At 48.6% G+C, this 16,552-nt stretch overlaps 1 protein-coding gene across 1 annotated transcript in view; it reads left to right on the top strand.

The window, feature by feature from the left end:
• The first annotated feature begins 5,385 nt into the window (after positions 1-5,385).
• Positions 5,386-16,552, top strand: part of SPHKAP (SPHK1 interactor, AKAP domain containing) — a 456,834-nt gene continuing 445,667 nt past the window's right edge. The window contains exon 1 of the mRNA XM_075340950.1: positions 5,386-5,533. Coding sequence (XP_075197065.1) covers positions 5,511-5,533 — 23 coding nt within the window. The 5' untranslated portion in view covers positions 5,386-5,510. The remainder of the gene's footprint in view (positions 5,534-16,552) is intronic.

Raw genomic sequence — 16,552 nt, 5'->3', positions numbered from 1 at the left:
TTTTTCAAATTTTTCCTACTGTTTGAATGTGCAAACTTTATTTAGTTGTGTATTTGTGTTGAAAACGCATCGCAATTTAAGCACTGAAACTGCATGTAAAACGCGGTCAAAACGTGGCAAAAACGCTATAAAAAACGCTTGCATATTTCCTGCATTTATGTGGTCAAAACCAAATTTGACAATGACAAATTCTGCCAGAGAATGCGTTCATTTCTGCAAGTTACTGAACACAATGTGTGCACGTGGCCTTAGTTGTGAAGTGACTCTCGTGAGGAGAGATCAGGAGTTGGGCTCCTTGAGACTACTAGGTAGCAGACGTTGGTCTGGGCCTGGTAGGAGCTGGACCCCAGTCGCAGTGGATCGTGACAAGGGGCACGGACTGTCGAGGAGGACAGCCGGCGGCCTTGTGCCATCACCGGGCAGGGGCCAGGGCACAACGGGGTACATGGATCCTTGGTCAGGGAGTTGCTTCAGGCGTCCTGACAATTTACCCGACGAGGACGGAGCCTTAAACATCCGTTCTCCACCCATTCCAAAATCGGGGTACTAGGGCAACGTGGGGGATAGGACTTTCTCACTACGTGGTCAAGAAAATCCCAAGAGTGAACCCTGAGAACAAGCTCACCCAGTTAGCCACACTGGTGAGCGGGACCCGACTAGTTTTATGCTAAAGGGACTAGTTAGAAGAAAAGGTGCCCAGGAAAAGGTCACAGGCTAAGAGGCAACACCAACAGGCACGGGATCCAGACGTGCTCTCTCCAAGCGGCAGCGGTGTCCAGAACTTTGGTTTAACACAGTTGTCGGTGTCAGCGCTATTGGACTGAGTGAGTACACAGTGACCCTTACTGTCCCAATGGCACCTCCCCGTCACCATCACCGAGTCCCGGGGCATTGCCCCTACCCGCGGAGGGGTTAAACACCTGGCTGCCCACACCATCGCCACTCCCAATCGCAGCGGTGGTACTCCATCTTACCACGCACCACGAGTGGCATCACGAACTTTCCACACCATCCCCTGTAAATACTCCCCCATTTATTACGAGTGGCCGCGCGACCCCGTCCCTCGGGTTCGGAGACCCCTCGAGCCACCACGAATCCGGATCCGAGCAGCCTGGCTGCTGATGTGGGGGCGGCACACCTTGGAAACCTTGGCATCACGAACAGGATCTGAGCAGGATCCACTTACCTGGGTGACATGCACCTTAGAGCCGAAAACCGCGAGTCAAGATTCCTTTTCCCGCCAATTCTGCCATTTTCCACCATCTTTTCGCACCAAAACGCCATCTTCCCCGTGAAAGCGCACGAAGCAGAAGCCCCGCTCTTCGTTCTGCGTGTGAGGCCAGAACTGGAAGTTCCCAGAGGGCATCAGCGCGTGAAGGAGTGTTGAGTGAAAACCAAGGGGGCGAGCAAAGATGTCGGCACCAGACGATGGAAGCGTGGCGGCGCTGCCTCCACCCAACCAGGGTGACGGCATGTAGCAGCAGTGGAGGAGAAACAGGGACTCCAGGACTCTGCCATAACATTCCTGGACAACGCAGAGGAAAGATGGCGGAGAGGAGGCGGTCACTGGAACAGGCTGTTCCCGGGTACCGCGACCTGGATTGAGGAGGAGAGAGAGTAGCTGTGCATGGGAATGCGGACTCGGTTCCTGTTTATCTTGAACCACTAGAGGGAAGAGATGAGGAGCCTGGCGATGGTGGTGCGAGTCCGTGACATCGAAATCCCACGTGAAGAGAGGGTAAGCGGCTATCCAGTCCCTACTGATTACCCAAATCCGGCCACAGCGGCTGAGGGATCCGGACCGCCCCCGCTCGCGGTGAGCACTCCACCAGCACCTACCCCGTCCTCGGTGGACGCCGAGCTGCCAACGCCAATCCCGGTAACGGAACCTTTGGTGCCTTTAAGTAAAGCTCCAGTTGCAGAAATCCCGGTGCTGTCCCTCATCCCCGTCATGACAGCGGTCATCCGGACCCTGGCCAGACCAGACCCAGCCACATCACCGGGCCTGTCCTCAGAGGCGGAGCACCCAGACCCTGCAACCCCGGCTGCGGAGCAGTCGGTTCTTCAGCCTGCAGATGCGGAAGTGGAGCCGAAAGATCCACCGGTTCCACTGCCATGCGGCATCCCGACGGCTGTTGGGGCCGCAAGAGTCCACATAAAACCAGAGCCAGCTAGGTAGGTGAGGCCGGACGCTGATGCCCTCTACTGGGAACGACACCACCAGCAAAAGCTGACACCAGCGATGACAATTCCAGACCAACGGCAGTGGGAGATCGTTGCCCGTACACGGAGGGAGAAAGAAAATTTGAGGAAAGCCACCTTCCATGTTCGGGGGCCGCAACGAAGAGGCCTCGTGCGGCGCTTCGACCCTGAGAAGGGATGGGGTTTTCTCTGGGAATCAAGTCTCCCTGATGAGGTGTTTGTAGCTCGAAGGGACATCGAGCAGCATCTCCCGAGAGATCACACGGGCCGTAACCTGGAGCCAGGGAAGGTGGTCACTTACACGCGGAACTGGAGCGAGTGGGGCTGGTATGCCCTAGATGTGAAACGGCTCTCTATGGTGAATGAGCAAGTTGTGCCAGCTGCTGCTGTTGACTACCAGCCTTCCAGTGAGAGGTACAGAGAAGAGTGTTGAAAAATGTTTAAATACCAGTAGTTTAACAATGTCATAGAAATGTTAGGTATCGGTGCTTTCGTTTGTTGTTTTTCACAGTTTGTTATTTTTCATATAGACAATGCTAGCAAATAAGTGCCTAATTAACCAGTTTTAATGAAAGAGTGAAAGTTACCTGATTTGTAGCAAGATTCTTTACAATGTGTATGCCCAGTACAAGGACTCTGTTTTTTATATTTAGTAAACATGGACCACGGTCACAGGACTAGCATGACCAACACGAACTTGTGTATTGTATATAGTTGCACCTCCTGTGCCCACCAGAGTCGTCTAATACAACGCCCGGGACCTTAACCTGGTCACAGACCCACCATAGGTATGCAGCAGGTCAGGTTGTTTGGGTGGCGGGTTAATGGGATCCGGGACACTGAGACTGAACTGTCGTGGGTGGAGGCTGCAATGGAGCAGGTTGACTCTCTTCTACCATTGAAACTGGTAGCGTCCCACCGTTGAAGAGATGAACTCTTAAAAAGTTAGTAACATTTAAGTGACAAGCCTCCCTGATGTGGGATGAAAATGTGAATAAAAATGTTAACCTTTTTTTTTACCTTTTCCTACAGTTTAAAAAAAACAAAAAAACCTCTGTTGTCTTGTAGCTCGGGGACGAGCTATTTTTAACCAAGGGCAAATATGACGCCTTGGCCTATCAGGTCGTCACAGGGTATTGTGCAATCTGCCCTTCTGTACAATATTCACCTCCTCCTTGGTTACGGGTCCCTGACCTTTGGTGTTGCCAAGAACAAGCTAATTAAAATCCTAGGAACACTCTGCACCACACCCACTGGACACACCAGTGGCTAGCCTAAAGGGAATAGGGTTGCCCACTTGGGGGTTTGGTTAAGGGGAGGTAAGGAGTGTGTCAGGAGACAGTTAGTTGTGAAGTGACTCTCATGAGGAGAGGTCAGGAGCTGGGCTCCTTGAGACTACTAGGTGGCAGACGTTGGTCTGGGCCTAGGAGGAGCTGGACCCTGGTCGCAGGGGATCGTGACAAGGGGCACAGACTGTCGAAGAGGACAGCTGCTGGCCTTGTGCCATCACCGGGCAGGCGCCAGGACACGACGGGGTACGAGGACCCTTGGTCAGGGAGTAGCTTCAGGCATCCTGACAATTTACCTGACGGGGATGAAACCTTCAAGATCCGTTCTCTACCCACTCCAAAATCGGGGTACTAGCGCAACGAGGGGGATAGGACTTTTCCCACTACGTAGTCCAGAAAATCCCAAGCGTGAACCCTGAGAGCACACTCACCCAGTTAGCCACACTGGTGCGTGGGACCCGACTAGTTTTATGGTAAAGGGACCAGTTAGAAGAAAAGGTGCCAAGGAAAAGGTCACAGGCTAACAGGCAACACCAACGGGAACGGGATCCAGGCGTGCTCCCTCCAAGCGGCAGCGGTGTCCAGAACTTTGGTTTAACACAGTTGTCGGTGTCAGCGTTATTGGATTGAGTACACAGTGACCCTTACTGTCCCAACGGCATCTCCCCATCACCATCACCGAGTCCCGGGGCATTCCCCCTACCCGTGGAGGGGTTAAACACCTGGCTGCCCACACCATCGCCACCGGGTACTCCCAATCGCAGCGGTGGTACTCCATCTTACCACACACTACGGGTGGTGTCATGAAGTTTCCACACCATCCCCTGTAAATACTCCCCCCTTTATTCCGAGTGGCCGCGTGACCCCGTTCCTCAAGTAAGGAGACCTCTCGAGCCACCGCGGAACCGGATCCTAGCAGCCTGGCTGCTGACGTGGGGGCGGCACATATGAACCAATGAATTGTAAAACGCTGAGTTTTACAATATGTTGGCACTATAGAAATAAAGATGATGATTATTATTATTATTACTAATAATAATAACAAAAAATCTGCAAAAACATACACTATATAAAAAATGCTTTTTTTACTGCCAAGAGAATAGGTTCTGCTGCAGCAAAAACATAACATGTGAACATAGTCTTATAGCAAGCATCTGCCACCAGCTAATAACGGATGTAGCTTTCTGTTGGGATATTCACGCTTCCCACGATTCACTTATTTTAAAAGAGATGTGATCCTCTTAACAAATTTTGCACCTTCTACTCCCCCTGACCTCCTTCCCTATAACTATTGTGTCTCGGTATAAAAACTGTCAAAACATTTCCTTTTTTAATGATAAGATTAAACAAAAACTAACATTTTATAAGAATCTCCGGTACCCTGGGCTTTTTCAATTTGAAGTGTTTCTGCCATGAATGTGGAAGGTTGCCCTTGTTGTGCTGAGGATCGTGCTGCGTGGGACTCGTGTATATCAATATCTGATCTGTAATGGGGGTTGATAGTTAAGATACAATTCACAGAAATGAAAAGTGGATAAATGCATTGTTATTCTGAGCAGTTTATCAGTTAACCCATTTTCCGTGTGGGATCATCAGCGTTGACTTAATACCATGATGACGACGATGAATAACCCATCAAATCAAATTCATAAAATCCATTTGGATTTATGGCAGCTAGTGGCCAGTGATCACAGGGTCACCTTGTAGTCCTCCTCGTATTGCCCGGACTACATTTACCATGAATTCTTTGTATCATGGTGATGTTGAACATTCCTGCTGCATTCCTATATACCCGGCTGCAGAAGTGTTAAAGAAAACTGCCTTGCTCACATCTTCTCCTGTGACTCATCTGTGTGTAGATGGAAGGAGTGGCTTTGCTTCTGTATCTGAGGATTCAGTGAAGCTTCACTACCAGCAGAGAGAGTTGCTTGAAGTGTTTCTGTGCCGTGCGCTGTAATTCTGTATAGTCATCCCCGGCTGCTGGTCCTCTCTGCAGCTCCATATGTTGTCCTCCTGAAGATGTGCTCCTGTGCATCCCACAGGTAAGGCAAACTTCAGTCTTATATCCGCACCCGCTACATTCCTTATCTGCACCCGCTACATTCCTTCTAGATCAGTGTTTCTCAACTCCAGTCCTCAAGACCCACCAACAGATCACGTTTTCAGGTTTCCTCAATCAGGATTTCCTTAATGTTGCACAGGTGATAGAATTATCCCCTGTCTAATATTGACAAAAACCTGAAAACATAATCTGTTGTTGGGTCTTGAAGACTGGAGTGGAGAAACACTGTCCTAGATTATCAACTTCCATCTTTTTAGATATCCTATAGTCTATCCAGTATCATTTGTGCAAATCAATTGAACCTTATATTTTTTATCACTATTTATTCTTGATTGTAAAGTCAGTTTGCTTATTTTATTGCTGATCAATATTGGAGCATTTGAGACTTTAAGCCTGTGTGCACATGGTGCATTTTTATCATGTTTTTGAGTGCAGTTTTGTCATAAAACTGCAACCAAATCCTGATGGCAGCAAAGTCAATGAGAATCCTGAAGTGTAGTGCACGTTGAGTATTTTTCCTTGCAGAGTTGGTGCAGAAAATAATCTGCAGCATGTCAATTCTTTCAGTGTTTTGCCTGCGTTTTTCAAACATTGAATTTAGTTGAAAAACAAATGAAAAAAGCACATCAAAGGTGCATACAAAATGTTGCAAAATGCATAAAAAAAAGAGACAAAACGCATAAAAAAACGCATAAAAAAAGCTACAAAATTGCATCAAAGGCACATAAAAAATGTGGCAAAATGCATAAGAAAATGAGGCAAAATGCATCAAAAACGTGGCAAAATGCATCAAAAATGCTGCAAATATGCATCAAAGGCATACCATAGATGTGGCAAAAGGCATAAAAAATGAGGCAAAATGCATCAAAAACGTGGCAAAATGATGCAAAAATGCATCAAAGGCACATAAAAAATGTGGCAAAATGCATAAAAAATGCTGCAAATTTGCATCAAAGGCATATCATAAATGTGGCAAAGGCATAAAAAATGAGACAAAATGCATCAAAAACGTGGCAAAATGATGCAAAAATGCATCAAAAGCACGTAAAAAAATGTGACCAAATGTATCAAAAACACTGCAAAATGCAGCAAATACGAGGCAAAAAGTGCATTTTGCGTCATTTTTGTGGTGCTTTTTCCGTGTTTTTGATGCATTTTGCCACATTTTTATGCATTTTGCCTCGTTTATGATGCGTTTTGCCACGTTTTTGATGCACCTTTGACGCATTCTTGCATTTGTTTTTCAGTTTTTCCTGCCAAAGAGATGCAGAAATGGTACAACAATTACTCAATGTGTGCACATAGCCTAAAACAGTAGAAATACCTTGAAAAAAATTGAGCCACAATATGCTCAAATATTGCTTTATTTCAGAACAAGGGATATTTTTTGTCTTAGATGGCATTGCAATTTGTTCTAAGACAAAAATCTCCCTAGTCCTGGACTACACTGTATCCCCATTGTGTTGAATGCTGCAGCCTGTGATACAGTAGGCAACGCTGGAGGAATTGTGTTACATTTAATTGTGTAGTGAATTGGATAAATTCCTCTAATCTCCCGACTCCCGTTCACTTTGCCATGTGAGGCTTAGAATTTTATCTATTTATTTAGGAAATACTTTTTTTCTTCCCGCTGTTGACGGCTTAACGAGGACTAATCATGTCTGCGGTTTCTTGAAAATCTGAGTTTCCCTTTAATGGAATGTTTTGTTAGATTTTCTATTTCCGATGTAATCACAAGTGCACGGACGGATGGTCGGTGCCGGCTAATAAGTGTGCCAGGAGAGACTGCAGCTCACATATGCTCCTGGTGTACATTACTGAGATACTCTAATGTGGAATGTGCTGGTAAATTCTGCTTTTCCCTGTACGTTGACTCCACCTGTCAATATCTCTTGTGCCAAGTAATTGAAAAGTCATTTATCAAGCTGTGCTATCCATGGAGAATTACAGCATTAGCTCCTATTGCAGGAGGTTCTTGTGGAGTCAGATGATCAGTGCCAATCGCCTCTACCTAAGTATTCCGTATACTTCTACAATAAGTCAAATTGATTATAATCCCATTATATATTCCCACCATTCTAGGCTCAGGCTAAAATTTGGAAAGGTTTTAATCCCAGTCAAGCAATTTCAAAGCCCAGCACCAGATTTAGTGCGTGTACATCGTCTCTTGAGCTTTAAGTTCCGTTTGCATGGTGTGTAATGTGATTATATACCCAAAGGTATCGCCGTGTGAAGGACGGATGAAAGAAATAGATGAATGTTCTATGAACTATTTATCCCGGGAGCTGAGAGACGTTTTCGGCAAAATATAAATAACTCTTTTTCATCTCAATTCTTTGCTTTGAAAACAGTTTCCTTTGTGTCGCAGTAAAATCACTTATTTCCACCTGTTTCCTTCTTCTTAATTAATTTCTCCATCTCCTCCCACTGTCCCAGATAAGCTTTTTATTAATTTGTTATGGAATACACAATTCTACAAACCAATGAAGTTTCTAGACTCCTCTTCCGCTAATTTGCATATTACCGTTATTAGAGAAAAGTCATCATATTACATAATCCAATGGCTACCAATAATCCCTTCTATCCCATTACACTTTATAAAAAAAATCCAAATCGATATTTATCAACTTATACTTACTATATAAGAGTGTCAAACTCAAGGAAGCCACATTTTTATTATTACCATGTTTCCCCCAAAAGAAGACACTCTCTTATATTATTTTTTGCCCTGAAAACTGTGCTAGGGCTTATTTTCAATGTAGGGCTTCTGCTAGGGGAAACATGGTTGGGGTAAACTTACCCTTCACCCACAAAACAAGCAGTTCCCAAGAGAATGCTACTTACCAGACCCCAGACATCTGTGTTGCTCCCAGGTCCTCATCAGATCTCTGTCGGGCTCTCCCAGCAGTTATGCGCCACGTGGTTCTTCCCTTGCTTCTGGCCGACACTCACATACATCAGATCACACATACACACTCATGCACACACACATCAGATCGCACACACATACTCACCATATCCAGCGATACTGATGCCTTCTGGCCGGCAGGGGAACCTGGGATGTAATGCAGAGGAGCCCGAGGACCTACGGTGGAACGCATAGAGGACTTGCTGTGTAAGGTATCAATACATTCCACCACAGGTCCTCCATGCATTCCACTGCAGGTCCTCATGCTCCACTGCACTGTGGTTATTGTGTGTTTGTTATCTGATGTGTGTGTGATCTGATGTGTGTGTGTGTGTGTGTGTGTGTGTGTGTGTGTGTGTGTGTGTGGGTGTGTGACCTGATGTGTGTGGGTGTTTGTGTTTGTCTGTGATCTGATGTGTGTGTGTGATTTGATATGTGTGTGCGTGTGTGTGTGTGTGTGTGTATGTATGTGTGTGTGTGTGTGACCTGATGTGTGTGGGTGTTTGTGTTTGTCTGTGATCTGATGTGTGTGTGTGATTTGATATGTGTGTGTGTGTGGGTGTGTGTGTGTGTGATCTGATATGTGTGGGTCTGTGATCTTATGTGTGAGGGTGTGCGATCTGTTGTGTGCGTGATCTGATGTGTTTGGGTGTGCATTACACCGCAGGTCCTTGATGAGTTCCACTGCAGGGCCTGCCATTTGGTGTCTGGTGAGAATAATTGCGGGGTCTTCTGTCTTCTCTCTTTTGGGGGGTGTTTGCATCCTATAATGAAGTGTCCTGTATTATCTTTAACTTGTATAGCTGCATGAACACTTCATTAGTGAACCGCGACTAGGGCTTATTTTTGGGGTAGGGCTTATATTCGGGTAAACACGGTATGCAGTGGCCAGGAAGTTTGTAGACTTTACATACGTTATCGCAGCTTGGTATATTTTTACCAATAATGTAAGCCTTTGGCTTAAGACAGATTTAATAAAATAAGCATCAAAGTTAAGGAGTCATCTTAAAAGATTAAAGGTCCACATACACATTAGGGTTGTCTGAACCTACCACCATCTAAGATGTAAGGAGGTCTATAAACTCTCCAACAAATGGTTGATGTTGAAAGACTAATGCGGGCTTTACACGGTACGATCTATCGTGCGATTGCACGAGCGATCGTACCCGCCCCCGTCGTTTGTGAGTCACGGGCAATTAGTTGCCCGTGGCGCACAAAGTCGTTAAATCGCCGTCACACATACTTACCTGCTATGTGACCTCGCTGTGTGTGGCGAACATCCTCTTCCTGAAGGGGGAGGGACGTTCGGCGTCACAGCGACGTCACACAGCGTCCGGCCAATAGAAGCAGAGGGGCGGAGAGGAGCGGGACGTAAACATTCCGCCCACCTCCTTCCTTCCGCATAGTCGACAGGACGCAGGTAAGCTGTGTTCATCGTTCCCGGGGTGTCACACGGAGCAACGTGTGCTACCCCGGGTACGATGAACAACCGGCGCAAAGCAGAATAAAATTTAAAAATGAGCGACCTGTACACGATTCGCAATTCGTACCCGATTTGCAATCGTTTACAGACGCTCATAGGTGTCACACGGGACGACGTTGCAAGCGATGCCGGATGTGCGTCCCGAAAACCGTGACCCCAACGACATATCGCACGATAGATTGTCTCGTGTGACGCCCTCATAAAGGATCAGGCTAGATGATTTTCTATGACCAATCCTTTTTTGCCCCTGACAGAGTTGTCTTGCAACAGTTTTCTCCACTTTTCCAATTGAAAGCATATGAACAATTGGGCAAGTTTTATTGTTCATGGGTATAAAGGAGCCAGGCGAGATGACCACTCTGAAAAGCTATCTATGGCATATGGCTTTATTAAGTTAAAGATTTGTTGCATCACTAACAATTTGCCAGCCTAACAATAGTCTATGGGTTCAGTAATGCCAAGAACATTAATAGACCTAAAAGTAATATGTCAGCAGGTTTTTGCTATTCATTCTGAGAGCAGCATAATATAAGGGCAGAGACCCTGATTCCAGGGATATGTCACTTAGATATGAGGGAATAAGAAACTACTACACATGATCAGGGAATGCCTATTATTAATTCCTAAATCCATTTGTTAATTGGAAACTCCCTGAAATACCATCAATTAGCCACTGGATTCAAATCATTTATGCTGCGTTGTCCATGTATAACTTAACATATCCTGCCTGAGGGACTGTAGACCATGACAAATCAGAGACCCATGGCCAAATGCCCAAACATCCGTAATGAAGCGTTACTAGCTTATTAATGCTGTAAATTGTGTTATCGAGCTGTTTACCCCACTATGAAGTTAGACGTGTACCACTTTATGGCTTCAGGGAGTTCGACTAATTTCTGTGTTACTTCTGCGTTTGATGTGTCACTAATCGTTACTGTATTGATGGCTTTGTAAATCGAGATTTGTTGAGGTTCCTGGTGCAGGCTGTATGATAACTTTCTATCTGTATTCTTGTTACTTGAAAACTCAAATGTAAATGATACTAAAATAATCTAATATATATTGCACATTAGTGATCATTCCATTAAACAAAAATGCTATATGAAACATGTTATGTAACGACACCAGCCGGTTTGTATACGTCCAGCTTTGTATGTTTCCATTCCCTTGCATTAGGTTAGCTATCATCCTTTCAAAGTTGAATCAAGGTTGAAAAAGCCCCGGGGAAAAACAGTATGATATCCTCCCATTCCTTATCATTTAAAAGAGGGAGAAAATCAGACTGCAATCAATGCAGTGTCCATGACAAAGTAGCAGCGGTTCCTAATAGGAATCTGTCACATTGAACCTGGTATCTGGCTTAACGCTAGAGAGAAGGAGCCAAACAAACTGACATATGGTTTTGTTGGAAATTAACTAGTGAAGTCCGTATATTTCTGGCCAACATTTAAAAAATCCAGTGGATGGTCCAACATAGGATTACCTACTGGACTTCTAGGAAAAGAAAGAATAGGAATGTACTAATGTACTAATTCTACTCTTAAGGGGGCTTTACACGCTGGGACATCGCTAACGCGGAGTCGTTGGGGTCACGGAATTTGTGACGCACATCCGGCCGCATTAGCGATGTTGCTGCGTGTGACACCGATGAGCGATTTTGCATCGTTGCAAAAACGTGCAAAATCGCTCATCGGTGACATGGGGTCCATTCTCGATTATCGTTACTGCAGCAGTAACGATGTAGTTTGTCGCTCCTGCGGCAGCACACATCGCTATGTGTGACGCCGCAGGAACGAGGAACCTCTCCTTACCTGCCTCCCGGCCGCTATGCGGAAGGAAGGAGGTGGGCGGGATGTTCCGGCCACTCATCTCCGCCCCTCCGCTTCTATTGGGCGGCCGCTCAGTGACGTCGCTGTGATGCCGCACGGACCGCTCCCTTAGAAAGGAGGCGGTTCGCCGGTCACAGCGACGTCGCCGAGCAGGTAAGTATGTGTGACGGGTCTGCGCGATGTTGTGCGGCACGGGCAGCGATTTGCCCGTGTCGCACAACAGATGGGGGCGAGTACCCACGCTAGCGATATTGGGACCGATATCGCAGCGTGTAAAGTAGCCTTTAGAATAGTACTTTCCTGCTCTTTCTATGCATAGAAGCCCAGCAGACAATTCTATGATGGACTATCCACTGAACTCTTGATAAAAGAAAGAGCAGGAATGTACTACCGTCCTATGTTGAACTACCCACTGAACTCCTAAGAAAAGAAAAAGCAAGAATGTACTATGGTCCTATGTTGAATTAACCACTGAACTTCTAAGAAAATAAAGAGCAGGAATGTACTAACGTTCTATGTTGGACTACCCACTTAACTCCTTAGAAAAGAAAGAGCAGGAATGTACTAACAACCTATGTTGGACTACCCACTGAACTCCTAAGAAAAGAAAGAGCAGGAATGTACTAACGTTCTATGTTGGACTAACCACTGAACTTCTAAGAAAAGAAAGAGCAGGACTGTACTAACATCCTATGTATGATCACCCACTGGACTTGTACAAAAAGAAAGAGCAGGAATGTACTAACGTCCAATGTTAGACCACCCACTGGATTCAGCACAGAAAAATCAGAAATTTACTAATTATGCCAATTCTTTTTCATAAAGTTGTATAATTATTTATGCTTTATCATGCTACCCACATATATAACTTCATGTAAATAATCCATACGCAATGTGATGAGTTCGCTTTAAAGAGAATTTGTGACCCTCAAAATGCAAATGTAACCAAATAGTTGTATAGAGGATTTAGCCCCAATAAAAAAAAATCACATAAGAGTAATCTATATATATAATTGCCTTATTCTGTCTGTCTGTCTGTCATGCTTCAAAATTGTGTCCTTCCGGTGACATTGTGTCGTTACAGTGACACAAAGCTGATTGGCCGCTGGCCTCGCCATGGCCCCGCCCCCCCATGCGGATTGGCCGCTCGCCCAGGCTGCGCCCCCCCACTGACACGGTCACGGAGCCACGAATCCTAGGTGAGTACTGTACACCCCCCCCAAGAACCCCCCCCCTCAGGCCCCCCCCGGGAGCCCACATCAGCGTGCGCCACCGCCGTATGCTGCTGTGGGCTCCCGTGCGAGCGGGGGACGGGATACGTTGGTAACTATTAGTTACCAGCACATCAAGGTCCTGCAGCGGCCGGAGATCCTCACGCAAACACATAACAGCACACACACACATACACACACATCAGATCACACTCACTCTCACAAACACCTCACACACACATCTCACACACACATCGCATCCACATACTCACAGCATCCGGTGATATCGCTTGCTTCTCGGCGGCGATACTGTGCTGCGAGCTTCCAGGACCTGACGGAGGATCACATGGCCAGAAGCATGTGGTATCTCCGGATGTTGTGACTGTGAGCGCGTATGTGCGTTATCGTCAGTGTCTGTGTGTGTGAGTGTATGCGATCGGTCGGGTGTGTGTGAGTGTATGCGATCGGTCGGGTGTGTGTGAGTGTATGCGATCGGTCGGGTGTGTGTGAGTGTATGCGATCGGTCGGGTGTGTGTGTATGCGATCGGTCGGGTGTGTGTGAGTGTCGGGATCGGGTGTGTGAGTGTCGGCAGAGGAGCACGGCGTGCTGGAGGAGGCACGGAGCAGAGAGACTGATCTTGGGGAAGGCTAGGAGGGGGACGCTGATGCTGGGGGAGACTGGGAGAGGAAGGCTGAGCTGATGCTGGGGAAGGCTGGGAGGACGGAGGCTGAACCTGGGGAAGGCTGAGCTGATGCTGGGGAAGGCTGGGAGGACGGAGGCTGGGAGGAGAGAGGCTGAACCTGGGGAAGGCTGAGCTGATGCTGGGGAAGGCTGGGAGGACGGAGGCTGGGAGGAGAGAGGCTGAACCTGGGGAAGGCTGAGCTGATGCTGGGGAAGGCTGGGAAGACGGAGGCTGGGAGGAGAGAGGCTGATCCTGGGGAAGGCTGAGCTGATGCTAGGGAAGGCTGGGAAGACGGAGGCTGGGAAGAGAGACGCTGATCCTGGGGAAGGCTGGGAGAGGGAGGCTGATGCTGAGGGAGGCTGGAAGGAGAGAGGCTGATGATGGGGAAGGCTGATGCTGAGGGAGGCTGGGAGGAGAAAGCTGATGCTGGGGAAGGCTGGGAGGAGAGAGGCTGATCCTGGGGAAGGCTGGGAGAGGGAGGCTGATGCTAGGGGAGGCTGGAAGGACAGAGGGTGATGCTGGGAGAGGCTGGAAGGAGAGAGGCTGATGCTGGGGGAGGCTGATGCTGGGGAAGGCTAGGAGGATGGAGGCTGGGAGGAGAGAGGCTGATCCTAGGGAAGGCTGGGAGAGGGAGGCTGATGCTGGAGGAGGCTGGAAGGAGAGAGGCTGATGCTGGGGGAGGCTAGAAGGAGAGAGGCTGATGCTGGGGGAGGCTAGAAGGAGAGAGGCTGATGCTGCGGGCAGAGAGGCTGATGCTGCGGGCAGAGAGGCTAATGCTGGTGCAGCATGGGGAATGGAGCACGATGGGGGGTGCGCAGCATGGGGGATGGAGCACGATGGGGAGTGCGCAGCATGGGGGATGGAGCACGTTTGGGAGTGCGCAGCATGGCGGATGGACCACGTTTGGGAGTGCGCAGCATGGAGGATGGAGCACGTTTGGCAGTGCGCAGCATGGCGGATGGACCACGTTTGGGAGTGAGCAGCATGGCGGATGGAGCACGTTTGGGAGTACGCAGCATGGCGGATGGAGCACGTTTGGGACTGCGCAGCATGGCGGATGGAGCACGTTTGGGAGTGCGCAGCATGGTGGATGGACCATGTTTGGGAGTGCGCAGCATAGCGGATGGACCACGTTTGGGAGTGCGCAGCATGGCGGATGGACCACGTTTGGGAGTGCGCAGCATGGCGGATGGACCACGTTTGGGAGTGCGCAGCATGACGGATGGAGCACGTTTGGGAGTGCGCAGCATGGCGGATGGAGCACGTTTGGGAATGCGCAGCATGCCGGATGGTGCACGATGGGGAGTGCGCAGTATAGCGGATGGAGCACGTTTAGGAGTGCGCAGTATGGCGGATGGAGCACGTTTAGGAGTGCGCAGCATGGCGGATGGAGCACGTTTGGGAGTGTGCAGCTTAACGGATGGACCACGTTTGGGAGTGCGCAGCATGGCGGATGGAGCACGTTTGGGAGTGCGCAGCATGGCGGAAGGAGCACGTTTGGGAGTGCGCAGCATGGCGGGTGGAGCACGTTTGGGAGTGCGCAGCATGGCGGATGGAGCATGATGGGGGGTGCGCAGCATGGCGGATGGAGCACGTTTGGGAGTGCGCAGCATGGCGGATGGAGCACGTTTGGGAGTGTGCAGCATGGCGGATAGAGCACGATGGGGAGTGCGCAGCATGGCGGATGGAGCACGTTTGGGAGTGCGCAGCATAGGGGATGCAGCACGATGGGGAGTGCGCAGTATGGCGGATGGAGCACGTTTGGGAGTGCGCAGCATAGCGGATGGACCACGTTTGGGAGTGCGCAGCATGGCGGATGCAGCACGTTTGAGAATGCGCAGCATGGGGGATGCAGCACGATGGGGAGTGCGCTGCATGGGGGATGGAGCACGATGGGGGGTGCGCAGCATGGGGGATGGAGCACGTTTGGGAGTGCGCAGCATGGCGGATAGAGCACGATGGGGAGTGCGCAGCATGGCGGATGGAGCACGTTTGGGAGTGCGCAGCATGGGGGATGCAGCACGATGGGGAGTGCGCAGTATGGCGGATGGAGCACGTTTGGGAGTGCGCAGTATGGCGGATGGAGCACGTTTGGGAGTGCGCAGCATGGCGGATGGACCACGTTTGGGAGTGCGCAGCATGGCAGATGGAGCACGTTTCGGAGTGCGCAGCATGGGGGATGCAGCACGATGGGGAGTGCGCTGCATGGGGGATGGAGCACGATAGGGGGTGCGCAGCATGGAGGATGGAGCACGATGGAAGGTGCACACCTCCCCCCAACACACACACACACGCGCACTGCACAACACACACACACTGGGAACCACAAACAACGCCCTACACAGACACCCACACACACAGACAACGCTGCACACACACAACACCCAACACACAAACACCGCAGCACACACAAATATACGCACATACCGCACAACACACACATTGCTCAAAACATACCTCCCCCCAAAACACACCACACACACACAAACCGCACAACACACACACACACACACACAACGCTACAGACACACAGCGCTCCACAAACAACGCAACACACGCAACACACATACAACACCGCTCTCACCCCCCGCCACACCCAGAACATGTACAGCGCCCTACACAAACACTTGGTAACTACACACAACAACATCTATATATATATATAACAAAAATCATACATGAACTACACAATACGTAAATTCTAGAATACCCGATGCGTAGAATCGGGCCACCTTCTAGTATATTATATTGCTCTAATTACTTAACTTGTGTTTTTCTGTTTGCAAATGAGGGGGCTTCGATTCACCGTTACAGGCCTCTTAAAGGGGTTTTTCCACTAACAAAGTTAATTTTAATCAATAGATCTTGCAATAATATTAAGTTCC

Source organism: Anomaloglossus baeobatrachus, chromosome 3 (assembly GCF_048569485.1).
Source record: "Anomaloglossus baeobatrachus isolate aAnoBae1 chromosome 3, aAnoBae1.hap1, whole genome shotgun sequence".
Lineage (NCBI taxonomy): Eukaryota > Metazoa > Chordata > Amphibia > Anura > Aromobatidae > Anomaloglossus > Anomaloglossus baeobatrachus.
The sequence above is the reverse complement of the archived record's forward strand: the minus strand, read 5'-3'. Positions and strand labels throughout refer to the sequence as shown.